At 47.9% G+C, this 19,505-nt stretch overlaps 1 protein-coding gene across 4 annotated transcripts in view; it reads right to left on the reverse strand.

Moving 5' to 3' along the window:
• Positions 1-1,903: 1,903 nt before the first annotated feature.
• Positions 1,904-19,505, reverse strand: part of FUNDC1 (FUN14 domain containing 1) — a 161,836-nt gene continuing 144,234 nt past the window's right edge. For 2 of the 4 annotated variants that reach the window (XM_085622958.1, XM_085622960.1), the window contains exon 5: positions 1,904-2,596. In XM_085622958.1, the coding sequence (XP_085479084.1) occupies positions 2,519-2,596 (78 nt within the window). In that variant the 3' untranslated portion in view covers positions 1,904-2,518. Of the gene's footprint in view, positions 2,597-6,696; positions 6,950-19,505 lie in introns of those variants that run through there. The other 2 variants (XM_085622959.1, XM_085622957.1) reach the window with 2 other exon arrangements.

The following is a 19,505-nucleotide window of genomic DNA, read 5'->3' on the forward strand; positions in this document are numbered from 1 at the left end:
TAGGTGCCGAAGATGTGGTATCTCGACTCGAGCCTGAGCCAGAAGACTTGACGTGCACTTTCATTGTCGAGACGGAGTGTGGGGTATTAAAGGCAGAGTCTCGGTGCCTACCATGACAGTGGTGGCTCGGAAGTCTTATGTTTAGTGGAAGCGGATTTTGTGGGCAAAGAGGCTTTGGTACTCACGGCACATTGACCGGCTGGAACATGATGGGACTCCAGTTCTATTTCCAGCTAGGAGTGGGAGTCTTGTACGGAGAAGGCCTCTTCTTCTTCTACTGTGGACGCTTCCATCACTTCCTTTTCAATAATTTCTCCAAAGATATTGGGGGTGTCTTCGATACTTTGTGGCTGCATTTCTTTCCATCAAGCCAGATGGTCTCGGAGGCTCTTTTTTTAGCAAAATAAACAACAGACGTCACAGTCTTCATCCTTGTGCTCCAGAGACGGGAACAGGTTACAAACTTTGTGAATGTCGGTTCGCGGATATTTGGAGTGGCACCGAGGGCAGAATTGAAACAGAGCACGTTCAATCGGCAGATTATTCACTTTTACTCAAACAAACATCATAGAGTAAACAGTCTAGGCCCGAAGGCCATGGTTTGAGTTTTGTCGATCCAACTAGAAAAGGCTTTTGATTTTTGACACGCGGAGAATGGGATACGCGTTCGAAACAATACAGACGCGGGTACAGTGGGTTGCAAACCGAAGGGATCTTGATGAACTGTCTCAAACCAGAGCCAAGCAAACCACGTCCGAACCCGATGGCGGAAAAAACACACAATCTAACAACAAGTTGATGCCCAAGCGCACTATCACCGAAAGGAGGAGTCACCTTACCTCATGACTGGAAAAAGACTTCTTCGAAAAAAAACAACTTGCAAACATCCGGACCCAACACTAGATGGCAGGAGTGTGCAAAGCATGTGTATCTACAGAACACATGCCTCAAACATCAATGTATGAAAATGAAACGTAATACAGCGGTTGGTGTGACCGCTTAACACTGTAGCGCGGTGGTCCGACCGCCTCCGACAGAATCGCGGAAGCCGGTCCGAACAGCATTGTAATGAGGCTATTTGCCTCTTTCTTTCTCAGCGTGGATGGCATTGTGCTAATCCCATGCTTAAAAACTTTGGGGTAAGCAAAAGCAGAGTGTTGATGGTGTTGTAGGGTGCTCAATACAGAAGCTGCTCTCCACCTTAACTTGGGAACTACCCAGAGTTCTCTGCTTTGCATAATTTATGCAGCATTCTATGCATGAAAGAGTTTGGTTTGACTTCTACTGGGTGCTCCCTTGTGTATGGACAAAGCTAAAACTCTCTGAAGAGCTGTAATAATAGCGAAACATGTCAGGGGTTGCTTTTATTAATTTCAGGTTGGCTTGGATGGTATTTTACCAATCCAAAGCTGTAATACTGTGCTTGAAGTGGTAAAACTCTTTTGTCATTTTACAGCTCGCTGTGGATGGCACTGTGCGAATCCTATGCTTAAAGACTTTGCTGTAGAAATGGCAAAAGACTTTGTCCTTTTCTATCTCAGCATGGAACGCATGGTGCTAATCCTATGCTTAAAAACTTTCATTCATGCTGCTTAACAAGACAAGCGTAAAGACCAATTAGGCCTATTTAAGGATGTCTATCGCTTCCAAAACAGAAACATTGCACTTTGGTGGTTTATATTGAAATAGGCAAGTTGAGAACTGTTCCCAGTAAGACTGTTCTGGAAGCAAATGTCAAATTCTTACAATGAGGCCTTAATTTAGGCTGCTGAAAGAAGGAATTACTCACTGTTGCAGAGACCTAAAGGCTTGTACTCTACCCACATCTGTATGCCTTGAGGTATTAAAAACAAAACCTCAGGTGACATGCTAATGCTGACAAACAGGAAACATGACAATCTGCTTTAGATTAACAGTTCTCTTTTAATAATGAATACATTCAGAATGCCAATGATCGATTTCTGTAAGGAAACCTAAATTTGTAGATTATTGCACAAGGTGATTTCTGAAGTCACATGGGCAGCTCCAGGCTGCAAAAGCATACAGCATTCATTTATTGGCACTACAGACGAGCATGACAACATAATACATTTAAGATAAATAAAAAAAATATATGTTTTGGAACTAAAGTTTAAAAGATGAAAAAAGTTTAAAAGAAAGGCGATATCCTTTACACAACCTCAAATATACAGTTTGGAGAAAACATGAATGATAATTCACAAAAACGGCAATAAAAATATTCTCATTTCAAACAGCAGTTTAAGAAACGTCAGTCCATAAATACAATAATGCGTACAGCACCATCTATTTTATATGTAGCCAGTCCTAGTTTTATTGCAAGCTTCTGTAGGAGTAAGCCTTGGGCGAAAAAGCGTCAGTTCTGCTAGGCCGGTCAATCTTCATGAGATTAAGATAACAGTACTGCACACACCAGTATCTCCCCAGCGACGCCACCACCACTGCATCATTTGTTTTCTTTCCTTCAGACGCGAGCATTAAAACCCACCTGGGACGCAGCTTAAGAGGCGAGACCCAGTAGAAACCCTCCAACAAATCCACTGGACACCACTATGTTCTGTTTCACAAACTCCGTCGACTGAAAGAAAAGAAAAGGGTTATTTGAACACTCAAGATTCAAAGATTTGTTTTCATTAACTGCAGAGAAACAGATCAACTGCTCATACACAGACTTTTTAAATAAGACAATGTAATAATCTTAACCAGAACAAAATTGTGCAAGAAACCCGACTTTATTGAGAAGTACACATCAGTATGGCTCTACCATAAAAACCTGCAGAGTACAACCTTAGAGTTGCATCCTACCTTGAAAACTCTTTCAGCATTCCACCAATTCTGTCCATTTACTCCGACTGCATTCCCACAAACCTTGTCAACTACAACAGATCTCCAAACTTCTCTTGACTTTTTCTTACATGACAATCTTTCTTCAGGGGAACAACATCCCCCACCTCAAGAACAATGTCAAGTACACACTTCCTCTTGTCAAAACATGAACTCTGTTTGAGTTGTGCTTTAGAAACATTATCCCTGACAGAGGTGTCAAGCTTGACTAAAGACACTCCATGTTTAATCCACATGGCCAGTTTGCACCTTCTTAACAATTAAAAAGGCAACACTTTGGTGGTGGAGTAGGCAACAGTTTGGCAGAACCATAACATACAGTGTATGCATTAACCACAACACATTTGTTAGAGATAGCCCACTGAATCCATTTAACCAGTACAAGGTTCATATGTTCCACAAGACCATTTGTTTGTGGGTGGTAAAGTGAACTCTTAAGATGTTTGACATCACCCAACTTCAGAAAATGCCTGACCTCTTCACTAACAACCTGGACACCATTATCAAAGACTAAAAACTGCAAACATCCCTTGTGTATTAAGACATCTGTGAGAAACCTAATTACTGCTTTAGAATTAGTTTCAGGAATAAACCTAGTTTCTGGCCACTTGGAGTAAAAATCCTCAAGAACCAGGGAAAAGTGGGAATGAATGGGGAAGAGGGAGGAATTAAATGGTCCATAAAGGTCAACGCCTACCTTCTCCCACCCACTTGATGGAAGCTCAATGCAATGTAAAGCAGGCTTGGTAATTTTAAGGTAATTCATGAATCATGCATTCACGAATCCATTCACCCACTTCTTGGTGGCCGCCAAAACATTTGACAAAGTCGCTGTTTGGTAAAAGTACACCCCAAATGTCCCTTGTGAGCTTCCTAATCAACTTTAAACCCTTCAGGTGGCACCAACTTTTCCCCGCGGATAAGCCAGCCATCTTCAAGTGACAACTGGAAATTAATTTTCCAAAATGGTTGACAAGAACACACAACTCCTTTCTCTCCTGGCTAACCAATAAAAACATAAAGAATAACTTATTTTATAGTCTCGGCTGCAAGAATTTCTCTTCACCACTTCTCTTCAGAAATAGCACACATAGCTTCCAAATCAATGGATGCAATCAAACAACTCTCATTGTCTTTATCACTAGTATCATTAAGTGGTTCCTCAGTGGCCAGAAACCTAACAAATAATCTGCCCTTATATTCCTAGCACACTGTATCTGTACTTTAACAAAATGGTATTAAAATAGTTTGGTAGAAAACCTTGCAATCCTAGGAATTCCATCTTTAAATCTCTGAGCTCTTAAAATGGCCACTGGAGACTTATGGCCTGTCTTTGCTGTGACTGTTTGTACTCCAAAAGTAAGAATTAAACTTTTATAAAGCTCACTAGAAAGACAACAAATCTCTGTCAATAGTAGAAAAATGTACTTCAGCATCTCAGAGTTCTCTTGTGTACTCTGTGTAAGGACTGCTCCCAGACAGAGAGTGTTGCATCAATTGTGATGGTGCTGCATGGTAAATTGAGGGGTGCGGGCCGAACGTTTTAAGAGACCTGGAGAGGGCCAGTTGTTTTTTGAATCAAAGGATTCTTTACTCAATTCATTCCAAATAAACAAGAGTATTTTTCTTTAGTAATACAGAAAATGGTTTAGCACGAGAAGCATAATCAGGAATGATTTGTGCATAAATCCCACACAAACCCCATGGACGATTTCAGACCTATATCAGTGGGTGCGAGGCCATCAATAATTGTGTCCACTAGACCAGGCTTAGGTTCAATTCCATCTCGAGACCACATGATCCAAATATTCCACACTGGATTAAAAAAATTCACATTTCTATATTTTAAGTACCACACTATGTTCCTGCATGATGTGGGAGTCCTTGATTCAAGATAACATCATGTTCCTCCATTGACGAAACATAAATTAAAACATCATCTTGAAACGTTGCTACCCCTTGGATTCCTCTGAAAAAGAGAGGCAGCAGAAGTTAGCCCAAAAGGCATCCTACAATATTGAAAAGCGCGTATGTGGTAAGTGAAAGCTTTAAGGTGTCCTAACTCTGACTCTAAAACAAGTTGATGGTATGGGGTAGCTAAATCTACTTTTGTGAACCATTTAGCGCAGCCAATCATAGTCAACAATTCAGTGATTTGGACAAAAGATGTGAATCTACCCAAATGCCTCTGTTAACACTCCTAAGGTCGACACAAACTCTAACATCACCATTGTGTTTATGTGCTACTACCAGGAGTGACAGCCATATAGACAACTCAATAGGTTCAATAATGCTCTTATCACAAGTAAGTTGTTTAGATGTCGGGACAATCAAGACAGCAATTACAGGATGTTTGCAGAGCATAGATCTGCAACTAATGAGTCGGCTATCAAAATACTTGGATTAAAGAACAGTAGAGTTACAGAAAGCAATTCTGGCAACCTATGCCACTTGACTGAAGTCTTACTTCACCTGAAAACATGAATGCCCTCGAAAAAGTCAGACAATTCAAATCTCTACCCCGCAAACGAAACAGGAGAGATCAGGTGGTTCCAGTACTCTTCATGGACACAGCTCCTCAAACAACTCATGAGTAATCATAGTTATTCTTGACAGAGACAACCAAAAGACTCAATTTTTTGTTCCCAACAAGGACATCAATATAAGGGTTAACACAATCAGAGGGATCCCTGTTTAAAACATCACTTTCACTGATGACCATCAAAATATTTTTAAGGTCATACTGAATTTTGTTAAAACAAACCACATTTCTTCGGGCACTAGCATACTTTCGCAAAGTGTCCGACTTCATTGCAACTCCTGCATGGGACAACTTTAGCAGGCCAAGCCCTACCTTCCTTGACATGTACTGGATTGCCACATCTGAAACAAATATTGGTTTGACTGGAAAAAAAGAAAGAAAAAATAACAAAATCTTTCCCTACTTCTTTTTACAACTTTGAAATCTTTGGCTTCCTTGAAACTTTGTTTCCTTGGGGCGTACTACATTAACTATCTCAGTGTTCATCCTCCAGCTCATTAACAGAAATTTTGGAAGTCTCAGTGCTTTTAGCAGTCCTAGTGGTCTCGTCTAGTGTTCGACAGATAGAGGATAGATACAAGTTTTTGTAGAATTGTTTAGTCAGTTCACTGACAAATCACTGACAAATAAATTGATCACACACTAATTGATCTGTAAATGTATCAAAATCACAGTAAGCAATAAGTCTTCTGAATGCAGCAATGTACACATCAACATTTTCCCCACTTCAATGTATTCCACCATTTCTTCACCCTCATTCTGAACCAGGCTAGGTTAATCTTTGTAAACAGACCTCAAAATCAAGAGAATTGTAATAACAAGAATGTCTTCCTTTCGGGTCTAAATGAGATGCTCCAATTTATCTGAGGTAAGCCTGAAAGACATCATGTTAATACCTCCAAGAAATAGGTTGGTCCCCCGGAGAATTCAAAAACGTAGGAAAAGGGTTCACTGACTGCATAGTCAAATGCAATAGATCACAAACAAAAAAACATGAATGAATAAGTCAGACACAACATACATTTAAACAGGTGTGCGCACTAAAGCAGCATATTACAGACACTATGATTTAACAGCTACACTAAAATATTTACTAATGTAGCATTATGTAATGGGACAGGAGAACACAGATGTATTCAGTAGCCAATCTCAAATTAATGGGAATGTGCAGTTCTATCCCCCTGTGCTACTCCAACACATACTTTTGACCTTGGTTTTTGGAGGTTTGCTGCATAACCGGTTATTAAAGATAAGTGGTCTCACATGCCCATGATGCTATATTCAAAGTATCAATTACCTGCATTTATCATCTCCATAATTTCATAACAGGAACACAGATGCTCAAAGTGACGCCGTAAAGCACAAATGAGGCATAGCCAACTGAGCATTGGACTCCAGCTGCACCTCGCAGATGAGGCCCAACAAGGCTGAAACAACTCTCAGTTGCTTGTGTTCAAGTTCAAAGGTAACATGCCAGAAATAATCGGGCTGGACCATTACAGTTGGTGCTGGACCAGGGCTGGCTTGCCTGTGGTTGGTCCCAGTCTGTAGAGACACAGTAAACACACAAAAAATCAACACTGACGGGAATATGGCCCAAAATAAGCACAGTGTCTACGAGAAAATTAAGCATTTCACCAACTACTATTTTGTTTCTTAGGCCACTTCAACCCACAGAAAGACAACTAAATGGATACCAAATAACCTAAAAATGGGTGGGATGGACAGTTTCACAGATTAACAATGTAACCGACGGGGGAGGAGCCTAGCGCTTGACCAAGATGGCCGCGTGAGCTTTGAGCTCCCGAGACCCTCGTGCCCTCCGTCGACTATCCTGTCTCTAATCCGGTTTGCATGCATGGCATCGTGCAGATGACTTGTCAGGGAGGCGATTGATGCTACCCGCGGTCGGATCGCCCACCGGGAACCGGAGTTATGCATGGCGGAAGATTGAGGCCTATCTCCGAGGGATGCCAGGGGCTAGAGTTGGCAGGATGCCCGACCTCTAATTGAACAACAGCGGCCAGGCGAGGTGTGAACTACCGGACGGAGGTCCCCATCCTTTCACTTTCACTTTCTCGCCCTTTGTTTGCCCTGCCCAGGGTGTGCTCTCGGCTGCTTTATTATCATTTGGACGCTCTGCACGCTACTCTGGCGGCCCACTGCAGGACTGAGCACTCCTGCCTCCTTTCGCTGAGAGAGGGTCGTCCTGTTTGAACCGACCTGCTTGAGCCAACCATGTCGGGCAAAGCAGAGGTGGATCGGCTGAAGCCTAAGGCCACCAGGCGGGGAGCCTATACTCAGGCCAATAATATGGACCGCTACGCCCAGCAGAAGGGGTCACCGGGTGGACCGAGCCAGTCGCCGGATGCACAGAAGACTGCCTCACCCTTGGCCCCGGAGCTCTCGCTCCAGGATGTCATGGGCGCGCTCGAAGGGCTGCAGACTTCGATAGGGAGACAGTTTGATGCCCTGGCGCACAAAGTGGATGCCATCTTGGTGGACGTTAATCTGATCCGCGCGGATTTGGGCAAAACAAATGAACGAGTTAAAACCCTGGACCTCAAGACCACGGGCCTCGCTGATGATGTCTCGGAGCTACAGACCGAGGTCCGTAAGTTGCGGACCGAGAGTGACCTCGCCGCCCGTCGGCTGGAGGACTTTGAGAGCCGGGCCAGGCGCAACAACGTGCGTGTTATCGGGGTCCCGGAGTCCTCGGACGAGACTTCTGTAGACCTGCTAGTGGAGGACTTGGTGCTTAATCATCTGCAGCCTAAGGGTCTCGGGAAGTTTTTCGCAGTTGAGAGGGCCCATAGAGTGCCGGGTGGTAGGCCCAAGGTGGGAGCCCCACCGAGGCCGATTGTCGCCCGGCTCTTTCATTTTCGAGATCGGGACGCTATCCTGCAAGCATCGAGGGTGATGGGCCCGGTCCCCTTCCAGAACGCGTCGGTGAATTTCTATCCTGACTTCACCCAGCAGGTGCAGAGGCAGGGCTTCCTGGGGGTGAAGAGGCGGCTTCGGGAGAGGGAACTGAAATATGCCACGCTCTTCCCTGCCAGACTACGTGTGGTGTACGAAGACCGAACATTCTTTTTTGAGTCGCCTGTCATGGCCGATGAATGGCTGGACGCTCTGCCCCGACGACGGACGGGAGAGGACACTGCCGCAGACGGGGACAGTGGCCGGGATGAACAAGGTTGATGTCTTCGGAACCGGACTGACTCGAGTTGACTCTAGCTAATGTCTTGAACAGAATGCAGTAAATACGGAGGGTTGTGGGAGGACGAGGGGAGCTCTTTCCTCCCTTAGGGTACTTTTTGTAGATTTTGGGTTTGGTAGGACGACAGGCACACTGCAAGTTGGGGGGGCTTTGTAAGCTGCAGCAGGGGTGCAGGGTGGGGGGGATAGTTGGGATTTTGGGTTTGTTGTTGGGGGCTTCGTTTCTGCAAGGCGTATTGATTATTTTCAGGATTGGTCCATGGTGGCTCTTCGGGTGTGGGGTGGGCCTCCTTACGTTTGGGGATGGGGGGTAGGGGTTTAAGTGTTATTAGCTGGAATGTTAATGGTTTGGGGGATCGCATTAAGTGCGGGATTGTTTTGCAATTCTTGAAACGGTCATTGCCGGATGTCGCCCTACTGCAGGAGACGCACCTTATAGGTAACACGTGCTATGCTCTTAATAGGAAGGGTTATAAATTCATAGCTCATTCGGGATTTTCCTCTGGGTCCAGGGGTGTGGGCATCCTAGTCAGAGCCTCGCTACCATTTGAGGTGGACTCCACCATTGTTGACGATAGGGGGAGGTTTGTGGCGGTGGCGGGGCGGTGGGAAGGAAGAACTTTGGTTTTAGTTTCGGTTTATGTCCCGCCGGCCCTGCAGGCCTCCACGTTTACAGATCTGGGTAGGGCCTTGCTGGATCTCCCGGGGGGTATGCTTGTGGTGGGGGGTGATTTCAATGCTGTCGGCTCTGGGCTGCTGGATAGATACCCGCCCAGAGACACAGGGGGGGCTCAGAAGTGGCTTCCAGACTTTCTTGACACACTTGGCCTGATAGACTGCTGGAGGCTCCGGCACCCCACACAGAGCCAATACACCTTCCACTCCGGAGCGCATGGTAGCCTCTCTAGGATTGATTACCTGCTCACTCTGGCTGCGCACGCCTCAATGGTGTCCGAGGCCAGGCACATGGCGCGTGGTATATCGGACCATTCGCCAGTGTGGGTCAGGCTGGATGTTGGCCGTGAGGGAGGGGGAAGGGTGGCCCCTATTAACCCTTGGTACTTCCGAGACCCCAAGATGCGCAGCGCACTGGTGAAGACAGTTGATAATTTTTTCAAGGACAATCAGGGATCCGTGGACCCGGCAGTGTCGCTGTGGGAAGCATTTAAGACCGTGCTGCGTGGGGAGGCCCTCTCCCTTGTAGTGGCGGCCAAGCGGCGGAGAGATGGCGAGGTTATGCAGGTTGAGGAGGAGATCGTGGCTTTGGAGGGAGCGCTAGAGGAGGAGGTTACAGAGGCCTCACTGCATGAGCTGAGCTTGAAGCAAGCAGAGTATAAGGACCTGGTGACGAATGCCGCTAAGACCCTCAGTAGGGAACAGCAGGGCCGCCTGTATGATGTTGGTGACAAGGCCGGGAAACTCCTAGCTTGGCTGGACAAAAAAGAACGGGTTAATAGAGTAGTGCCGGAGTTGACGGGAGAGGGGGGAGAGGTGATTGTGGAACCTGAGAGGATTGTACAGTGCTTCACGGACTATTTCCGTATGGTTTATGCCTCAGTGTCGGATAGGCCGCCCGAGGACTCGCGTGACCTCTTGCGTGATATCGCTTTGCCCTGTCTTTCTGACGTAGATAGGGACGATTTGGATGGAGACATAAAGGTCGATGAGGTGGCGGGAGCTATCCGCGCGCTGAACTCGGGCAAGGCCTCGGGCCCGAATGGCTTGCCAATTGACCTGTATAAGCTGTTTCCGGATAGGGTTGCCCCTCACCTGCGCGCCATGTTCGTGGAGGCGCGGGGGAGTGGGACCCTCCCGATGGATCAGCGACTGGCGACAATTGTTGTTATACACAAAGATGGTAAACCCCGAGATAAGTGTGCCTCATATAGGCCTATCTCACTTCTTAACGCCGAGCCGAAGATTCTGGCTAAAGTCCTTGCGGCCCGATTGATCAGGGTACTTGGAGACTTGATCCACCCGGATCAATCCGGTTTTATTCCGCATCGTAACACTGCGTTAAACCTTCGGCGCCTTCATGGTGTAATCGCCAGGGCGGGCACGCTGCGTGAACCAGCTGTTGTGGCGTCTCTCGATGCCACGATGGCCTTTGATACGGTGGAATGGGCATATTTGTGGGCTGTGCTGGCCAAGTTCGGCTTTGGCCATGGTTTTGTGAGCTGGGTGCGGTTGCTGTATGAGGGACCCCTTGCGAGTGTGGTGGTAAATGGCCGGGCGTCGACTCCGTTTCAGCTTGGGAGGGGCACTCGGCAAGGTTGCCCCCTGTCGCCATTGTTGTTCGCCCTCGCCCTTGAGCCACTGGCGGCGTGGATACGCTGGAACCCGGATATACGGGGACTAAGATGGTCGCCCGAACACGAGGACCGTATTTCGCTATATGCGGATGACATCCTGTTGTATCTTGCCTCGCCCAAGAAATCACTTATAGTGGTCTGTGACGTTCTTACATCTTTCGGTAGGAATTCGGGTCTCGTCATCAACTGGAGTAAATCGTATTTATATGTTCTGAGTGGCGAGGTTCCACCGATCCCGCGAACTTGTTCGATCCAGATCGCTCAGCAGGGCTTCGTGTATCTGGGGATCTTTATCTCCACGGACTCCGCTTTGCGGTATGAGAGGAACCTGCTCCCCCCCCTAGCGCGCCTGCGGCGGGATGTAGAGGGCTGGCGGAGGCTGCCGCTCTCCCTCGTTGGGCGCGCTGCCTTGTTCAAAATGATGTCTCTTCCCCGGTTCCTCTACGCATTGCAGAATACTCTAGATTGGGTACCGGCCAACTACTTTCGGGAGATCGAAAGCCTCCAACGAACGTTGTTGTGGGACGGGCGGCCGCGAATAGCAATTGCTAAGTTGACGCTTCCATGGTATGATGGGGGTATTGCGCTTCCAGACATCCGACGCTACTATTGGGCCACCCAGCTGAGCGCGATTAATCATGGTCTCTATGGCCCTGCCCTCAGCCCTGGTTATGCCATGGATAGGTGGTTGCTGCGTGGTGGTAACTATCACAGGGCGTTGTACTCGCGGTCCCTGGACTCATCCCTCACGGGGCCCACTGGGGTGGCGGTGCGTGTGTGGAAGACGGCAACTGACTCGCTGGGCTGGAAGGATAGGCTCACCCTCGCTACCCCGCTGTTTGAATCTGAAAGATTGGGTAGGCTTTGGCATACAAAAGGGTTTGATAAATGGGACCTGATCGGCATCTCCAGGGTCGGAGATCTGCTGATTAAGGGGAGGGTGAAGTCCTTTGAAGAGTTGCAGAAGGAGTATGAGCTGGGGACTTCCGAGTTTTTCCGCTATGTTCAGGTGCGTCATGCCCTCCGGTCAGCCCTCGTGGAGGGTGAGAAGGTGCCTGAGTCCTCTCCTTTGGAGGACCGGATCCTTGATGGCCATATGCCTGAGAGCACGATCTCGCTCATCTACAAGAAATTGATAAACGTCCGGGCGGATATGCTTCTGGGGCTGCGGGACCAGTGGACTAGGGATGGACTCGAGTTGGATGACGAGGATTGGCAGTCTGCTCTTTCCTCTCCCAAGGAGGTTGCGATCCCGTCGCGTCTGAGGTTGGTGCAGCTCAAAATACTGCATCGAGTGTATGTGACGGGGCCAAGGCTGGTTCATATGGGATTCTCTGAGGAAGGCCTATGTAGGAGGGGATGTGGTATGGTGGGTACTTTCCTGCATATCATCTGGGAATGTGGTGTCATCACGGAATTCTGGAGGAGAGTCCATGCAGTGATGGGGGAGGTGACGGGCATTGCTATGCAGCCGGAAGCGCGGTGTTGTCTCCTGAATGTCTGGGGGCCCACTGATCACGATGCGGCACAGACCCAATGGGTGACTCTGGGTAACATGGTCGCTAAGAGAGATATCGCTCGATTGTGGGGCTCCGTGGGGCCCCCCACATTGACCGCGTGGAAAGAAAATATGGATTGGAGTATGCTCAGGGAAAAGACAGTATATTGCGCTAGAGGCCGCCCTCGGAAGTGGCACGCCATCTGGGGGCGGTGGAATCAATACAGGGGGGAAATATGTCTTGCCCCAGATTTGGATCCCCCCGAGGAACAGCTTTCTTCTTGACATTCTTTCCAGCTCAGTATATAAGATGTGATGGTTAATTGACTTCTTGGGCCTCTGCTGTCCCCCTTCTTCCTCTTATCGTAGTACTGTGACTGTTAGATGATTGGGGTCCGGCCTCCCCTGGGGGGATATCACCATGGGCATTCAGTGTTCTTGCCTTGCTGGGGTTTGTTGTGTGTTTGAGTTTATTTAAAAATGGAATCTTTTCACTGCTCCTTTAATGCAATGTGGACGCTTCTTTGTCCTTCTCTATCGAAGCTGCCGAACCTCCGGGTTGTCGGCTGAACAGCTGTGTCCAGACTCTTGAAGAAATAAAGGTTTTTTTTAAAAAAAACAATGTAACCGCCAATACAGTTTAATGCTATGCCTTAAATCCCTCTAAGCTATTAGTCTTTAACATCCAATTACCAAAGCAACACCATGAAGCTGGATAGGGAAAGCACAAGTGAAGAAGCACCAATAAGAAGCACCAATGAATCATTCATATAAACAAAGGAGTTATTTTCCTAAAACTATCCAATAGCCATCATATTAGAATCCATACAGCCTAGCATTGTGAATATGTGTACAATTGCTGCTTTTGAGATTTCAAGCAAATGATGTCTAGTGAAAGGAGTGAGTGAGTAAGCACTAAACTCTAGTTATTCTCTTTGTGTAAAAGAAAAGGATGTGCGCAAATCATTCAAAAAAATTATAACCAAGAGAGAAAGGAGCTGTTTAAGAGAATACTAATGCTGTGGAGCCAGAAAAATCAGTGGCTATCCTGCCACAAGCTTGTGAATCCCCCCTCTCATTTAGAGGTTAGTGAAACCACTGGAAGACTGCTGGTGGAGCCCAAAAAGCCATATGGAGGACTGCCTCATTTAGGGCAGTTCTCCCTGTATACATTACTCTCGGAGCAGGAAAAAAACAGTGGCCCTAAATGCAGAGAAAAAACTCTGCATGTGAGGGTTATTTGCTTTCTGTTTGTCACAAATAAAACTTTTGCTTTGAGAGTTTGCTTGTGAAAAACAAGAAATAAATGCGGAGTGTCCAAAAACATGGAAACATCTTGTGATTCTTTTCTGATACTTTCATGAGGAGCTCCAGTATAACCATTCAATCTCCTGAAGCATCCTGTGATGGTGAGGAAGGGATCCCTAGGCGTTAACGCAATTATGAAGGACGGCTGAGCTCAGATAATGCGAGTGTGTGAGAAAGTGGCTCTGTATATACTGTTCCCTAATAGGTACAGGGTGTACAGAGTCCACAGTCCCCCAGGGGCTGATAGAGGTTAAAGTTAGGTATGACCTTACTCTCTAAAGTGGTAGCTTGGTCGAGCAGTAAGGCAGTACCAGAGGACAGTGTAAAGCATTTGTTGTACACACTCAGTCAGCAAATGATCTCACACACTCAAGAACTGAACTCTAGGCCAATGGTTTATATGTATGTGATCAAGGTCCAGGAGGGACCGAAACGCGTCATGGCCGACTGAGCAAGCAATAAACGAATTTGCACTGAATCGTGGTCCGTGCCTGCTTTTGTATCCCGGAGACTGGGGAGAGGAGTAAGCAGCAGAATCGCATAAATAAAATATATGCTTGTTTTATATTTAGAACCACAAAGAGAATAAAAATATACTTTCTCAGAATGAGAGGTTGAATATAAATACTCTTGCAATAAGCAATGGATTTTTGTAAATAGTCACAGTTGGTTGCAATAAACAATCCTATTTCCTAAACATAACAATGCATTGAGCTCAATGGTAAATTCAGGTTATTTGTAATAAATTACTTTTCAGATTACTTTTGGAATTCCAGGTCTGGTTCCTAGATCCAGCCCTGGGACAATATTCAGAATCAAGTGGTGAAAGTCGACTTAATTACTGTACTGATTTTTAAATAATATTTAGCTATTTCAAAAGTTGACACTTAGAAAATATTTCACAGAAAACATTCAATGGATCTCTATGGCAAGAAATTCAAGTTGCAGGTAGAGTACTTTATCGTTACTTTTGTAATCCAGGTCTGGGTACCTAGACTCAGCACTGGGGTCTTTATCAGAAACAGGTAAGTAATTACGTTTGCAGAAATTGTACGATTTTAAAAGAACATTTCAAGATTGCAGAAATCAACACTTAGAAGAAATTTCATAGAAAAGCAGTCAATGGTTTCCTATGGGAGAAAATGGGGTTACTGGTAAGTATAGATGCGAGTATTCTTCCGAGCCAGTGCTGGGCACCAAGATCCAGCACTGTGAGCCCACCTGAGAACAGGTGAGTTTTTGCGTTTTTGTCGCTCGGCTGATTTTTAGCAAATATTTGAAGATTTGAAAAGTCCACACTTAGACTAAATTTCAAGAAAAAGCCAGTCAATGTTACCCTATGTAGAAAATAGAGTTAGCGGTTTCCAGGTAAGTTCTCGACTGGCAACGGTGAGGTTCTGAGCATAGACTCAGGGGTCCCTCAAGGTCAGATAGGCACAGTTAGTTCACCCTCAGCGGCTCTAGGGCAGCCGGGTGCAGAGAGAGTTAGGCCCAATGTTAGCCTATGAGGAATAGGGGGGCCTGGTTTGGGGGCTGCTGACTACCAGGCCACGCGGCTGTGGGAGCTGGGCTCCTGGTCACTCACTCAGGGCAAGTGGGGAAGTAGGCTAGTGTAGAGATTGCACTGCCAGGGCCACTCGGGCGGCTGGGTGCAGGGTGCTTTTGAGCCGTCGGGCGCTCAATGGAAATCAATGGGAATGTTCCGGTTAGGAAAAAGGCTGCAAGCTCGGGTACGAGGATGCTTCAGGTACCACCACCACTTCGAGAGGTAGGTTGGGTAGTTGTAGGTTAGGTGGGTACCCCGGGATTGGGCACAGGGGGCCGCAGGGCGCCGCGTGCAGGGGTGCCTTTTGGTGTCGGGAAATCTTACCCTCTGATGATCGCGGTTGGGGGGGGCACCTTATTCCGAGGCTGCAGGCTTCTTCCGGAATGTCGAGGGGGTCCTTGGGTGCCGGACTCGGGGTCACAGTCGCCGTGGGGTCGTCCTCAGGGTCTTTGTCCACTCCGGCACTGGCCAGACTTGGCTGGTGCAGAGTGTGCTGGGTTCGCGGTTCCGGGCTGCTGCCAGGGGTTAGAAATAGGTTTCTGAGTAGAGCCTCTACTCATGGGAGTCCCAGGGACTTAGAGCCAAAAGGTAGCCAGGTCCTCCGGGGTTGGTGAGGTTGCTGGCCACGAGAGATGCCGCGCTGGTGCAGGTTCGGGAGTCGACAGGCCGGTAGGGCTGGTGCCAAAGCAGTTGGTGTCTTCTTCCCTTTTTAGCAGCTGCAGGGCAGGTCTTTGTTCTTCTTGCTCTTCTTGTAGTTTTTGAATCTGGAATCTGGGGAAGGAAGGTTCAGGGTGCCCCTAAATACTAGATTTAGGGGCGTTATAGGTAGGTGAAGGCCAGGGACCAATGGGTCCTTGTCCTGGGGTGGGTACACCCCCTATCCTGCCTCTCTCCTGTGGGAGGGGGCAGTAGCCTAATCCTGATAGGGTAGGGCCTCCCATCTTCAAGATGGCGAGAGCCCGGAGATGTGCTTCACCTCGCCTCCCCCACCTGAGGGGTGGGGTGGGCAGGCTGGCACATCCCCTGTCCTTGTATGGGGTTTCCAGCCAAGCTTCCCGCCAGAGTGGGGGGTTGCAGTGGCCTGGGGAAACTCCAAATGGCGGCATGCCTTTGAAGCTTCCCTTTGCTCATCCTGGGGGAGGAGATTTCTCACCTCACCCAGGATGTGCATTGTTGCAGGCCCGGGAGAGCAGGGGCTCTCCCACCCAGGGGTCCAGCAACGTGTCTGCTGTGTGGCAGCCTGGGTAGCCTCAGAGCAGACGTGGATTGTAGGTCAGCTGTAAGGGGGCATCTCTAAGATGCCCTCCGGGGTGCTTAGTACATTAAATCCCACACTGGCATCAGTGTGGGTTTAATGTGCTGAGAAGTTTGATACCAAACTTCCCAGTCTTCAGTGTTGCCATTATGGTGCTGTGGAGCTCGTGTTTGACGAGCTCTCAGCACCATGTACTCTTAAATGGCAGCACTGCACTTACAGTGCCCAGGAATGGACCCGGGTACTGTAGGGGCATTGGGCTTCTGCTCCTGTGCCCACACCATAGGCGTAAGGCACCCAGCTAGAGGGGTGACTGACATATGCCTTGGCAGTGTAGGTGATGGGCATGGCACACAGAGATGTGTGCCATGTCGACTCTTCGTTTTGTCCTGCACCCAGACACTCAGGGTGGCACAACGAGTGCTGCAGCCCCTAGAGGCCTTCCCTGGCCACAAGGCCCTGGGTACCTAGGGTACCATTTACCAGGGGCTGACATGTGGCTAGGGTTTGCCAATTTGGAGTTTGTGTGTTTTAAGGAAGGAACATAGGCCCTGGGCACTTGATTGGCAGGAGTCCAGGGTACACTTAATCAAAGTACATCCAGCAATTTAGCAAAAAGTGGGGGCATACCATGCAAGAAAGATGGCACTTTCTCACAGAGAGTGCGAGAATCCATACTCTGAGGATCATCACTAAGGGCCAGTGGGAACAGCCACTTCTAAGTGGAAGAACCTGGAAAGTCCATCTGCATTGGCATGGGCAGTCCCTGGTCTGTGTTCCACTTCAAAGTCCATTCCCTGTAGGGAGATGGACCACCTTAGTAGTTTTGGATTTTCCCCTTTCATCTGCATTAGCCATCTGAGAGGTCTGTGGTCAGTTTGAACTAGGAAGTGGGTGCCAAACAAGTATGGCCTCAGCTTCTTCAGGGACCAAACCACAGCAAAGGCCTCCCTCTCAATGGCACTCCAACGCTGCTCTCTGGGGAGTAGCCTCCTGCTTATAAAAGCAACAGGTTGGTCTTGGCCTTCATCATTGGTCTGGGATAGGACCGCTCCTATCCCTAGCTCAGAGGCATCAGTCTGCACTATGAACTGCTTGACATAATCTGGAGCTTTTAGAATTGGTGCTGAGCACATTGCTTCTTTTAGGGTGTCAAAAGCCTTTTGACAACTAACTGTCCAGTTAACTTTCTTGGGCATTTTCTTGGAGGTGAGTTCTGTGAGGGGGGGTCACAATGGACCCACACCCCTTCACAAACCTCCTGTAGTACCCAGTCAAGCCAAGGAATGCCCTGACTTGGGTCTGGGTTGTTGGAGCTATCCAGTCCATGATGGCCTGGATCTTGGGCTGTAAGGGTTGTACCTGGCCTCCACCTACAAGGTGGCCCAAGTACACCACAGTGCCCTGCCCTATCTGGCATTTGGATGCCTTGATAGTGAGACCTGCATTTTGCAGAGCCTCTAAAACCTTCCCAAGGTGGATCAGGTGACCCTGCCAGGTGAAGCTAAAGACAGCAATATCATCACGATAAGCTGCACTAAAGGACTCCAACCCAGCTAGGACATGGTTCACCAACCTCTGGAAGGTGGCAGGGGCATTCTTTAACCCAAAGGGCATCACAGTAAACTGATAATGCCCATCAGGGGTGGAGAATGCGGTCTTTTCTTTTGCTCCTGGGGCCATGCCAATCTGCCAGTACCCTGCAGTTAAGTCAAAGGTACTGAGGAATTTGGCAGCCCCCAATTTATCTATCAGTTCATCTGCTCTTGGGATAGGATGAGCATCTGTCTTGGTGACAGAGTTGAGCCCTCTATAATCCACACAGAACCTCATCTCTCTCTTTTCACCCTGTTGATGAGGTTTGGGGACCAGAACCACTGGGCTAGCCCAGGGGCTCTCAGAAGGCTCAATGACCCCTAACTCCAGCATCTTGCTGACCTCAGCTTTGATGCTTTCCTTGACTTGATCTGACTGTCGATAGATTTTGTTTTTGACAGGTGCACTGTCACCAGTGTCCACATCATGGGTACACCAGTTTGTCAGACCAGGGGTCAGGGAAAAGAGGCTAGCATATTGTTGCAAGACTTGCTTGCAGTCAGTCTGCTGTTGGGCAGAGAGGGTGTCTGAGAAAATCACACCATCTACTGACCCATCTTTTGGGCTGTAGGATAGGAGATCAGGGAGTGGTTCACTCTCTGCTTCCTGTTCTTCATCAGTCACCATCAGCATGGTGATGTCAGCCCTATCATTGTAGAGTTTAAGGCGGTTCACATGGATGACCCTTTTGGGTGTCCTGCTAGTGCCCAGGTCAACTAAATAGGTGACCTCACTCTTTCTCTCTAGGATAGGGTAAGGGCCACTCCATTTATCTTTGAGAGCCCTTGGTGCCACTGGCTCCAAAACCCACACCTGTTGCCTTGGCTGAAATTCAACCAGTGCAGCTTTTTGGTCATACCAGTGCTTCTGGAGCTCCTGGCTGGCCTCAAGGTTCTTGGATGCCTTTTCCATGTACTCAGCCATTCTGGACCTTAGGCCAAGCACATAGTCCACTATGTCCTGTTTGGGTCTTGAAGACGCCTCTCCTAGCCCTCTTTTACAAGACACAGTGGTCCCCTTACAGGATGACCAAACAGAAGCTCAAAGGGTGAGAAACCTACTCCCTTCTGTGGCACTGCCCTATAAGCGAAAAGCAGGCATGGTAGCAGGACTTCCCATCTCCTTTTGAGTTTCTCAGGGAGTCCCATGATCATACCTTTCAATGTCTTGTTGAATCTCTCAACAAGGCCATTGGTTTGTGGGTGGTAGGGTATAGTAAACTTGTACTGCACTCCACACTCTTTCCACATGTGTGTTAGGTAAGCAGACATGAAGTTGGAACCTCTGTCTGAAACCACCTCCTTAGGAAAACCCACCCTGGTGAAGACACCCAGGAGGGCCTTGGCTACTGCAGGAGCTGTAGTAGT

The sequence above is a fragment of the Triturus cristatus genome, chromosome 8, assembly GCF_964204655.1.
Source record: "Triturus cristatus chromosome 8, aTriCri1.1, whole genome shotgun sequence".
Classification (NCBI taxonomy): domain Eukaryota; kingdom Metazoa; phylum Chordata; class Amphibia; order Caudata; family Salamandridae; genus Triturus; species Triturus cristatus.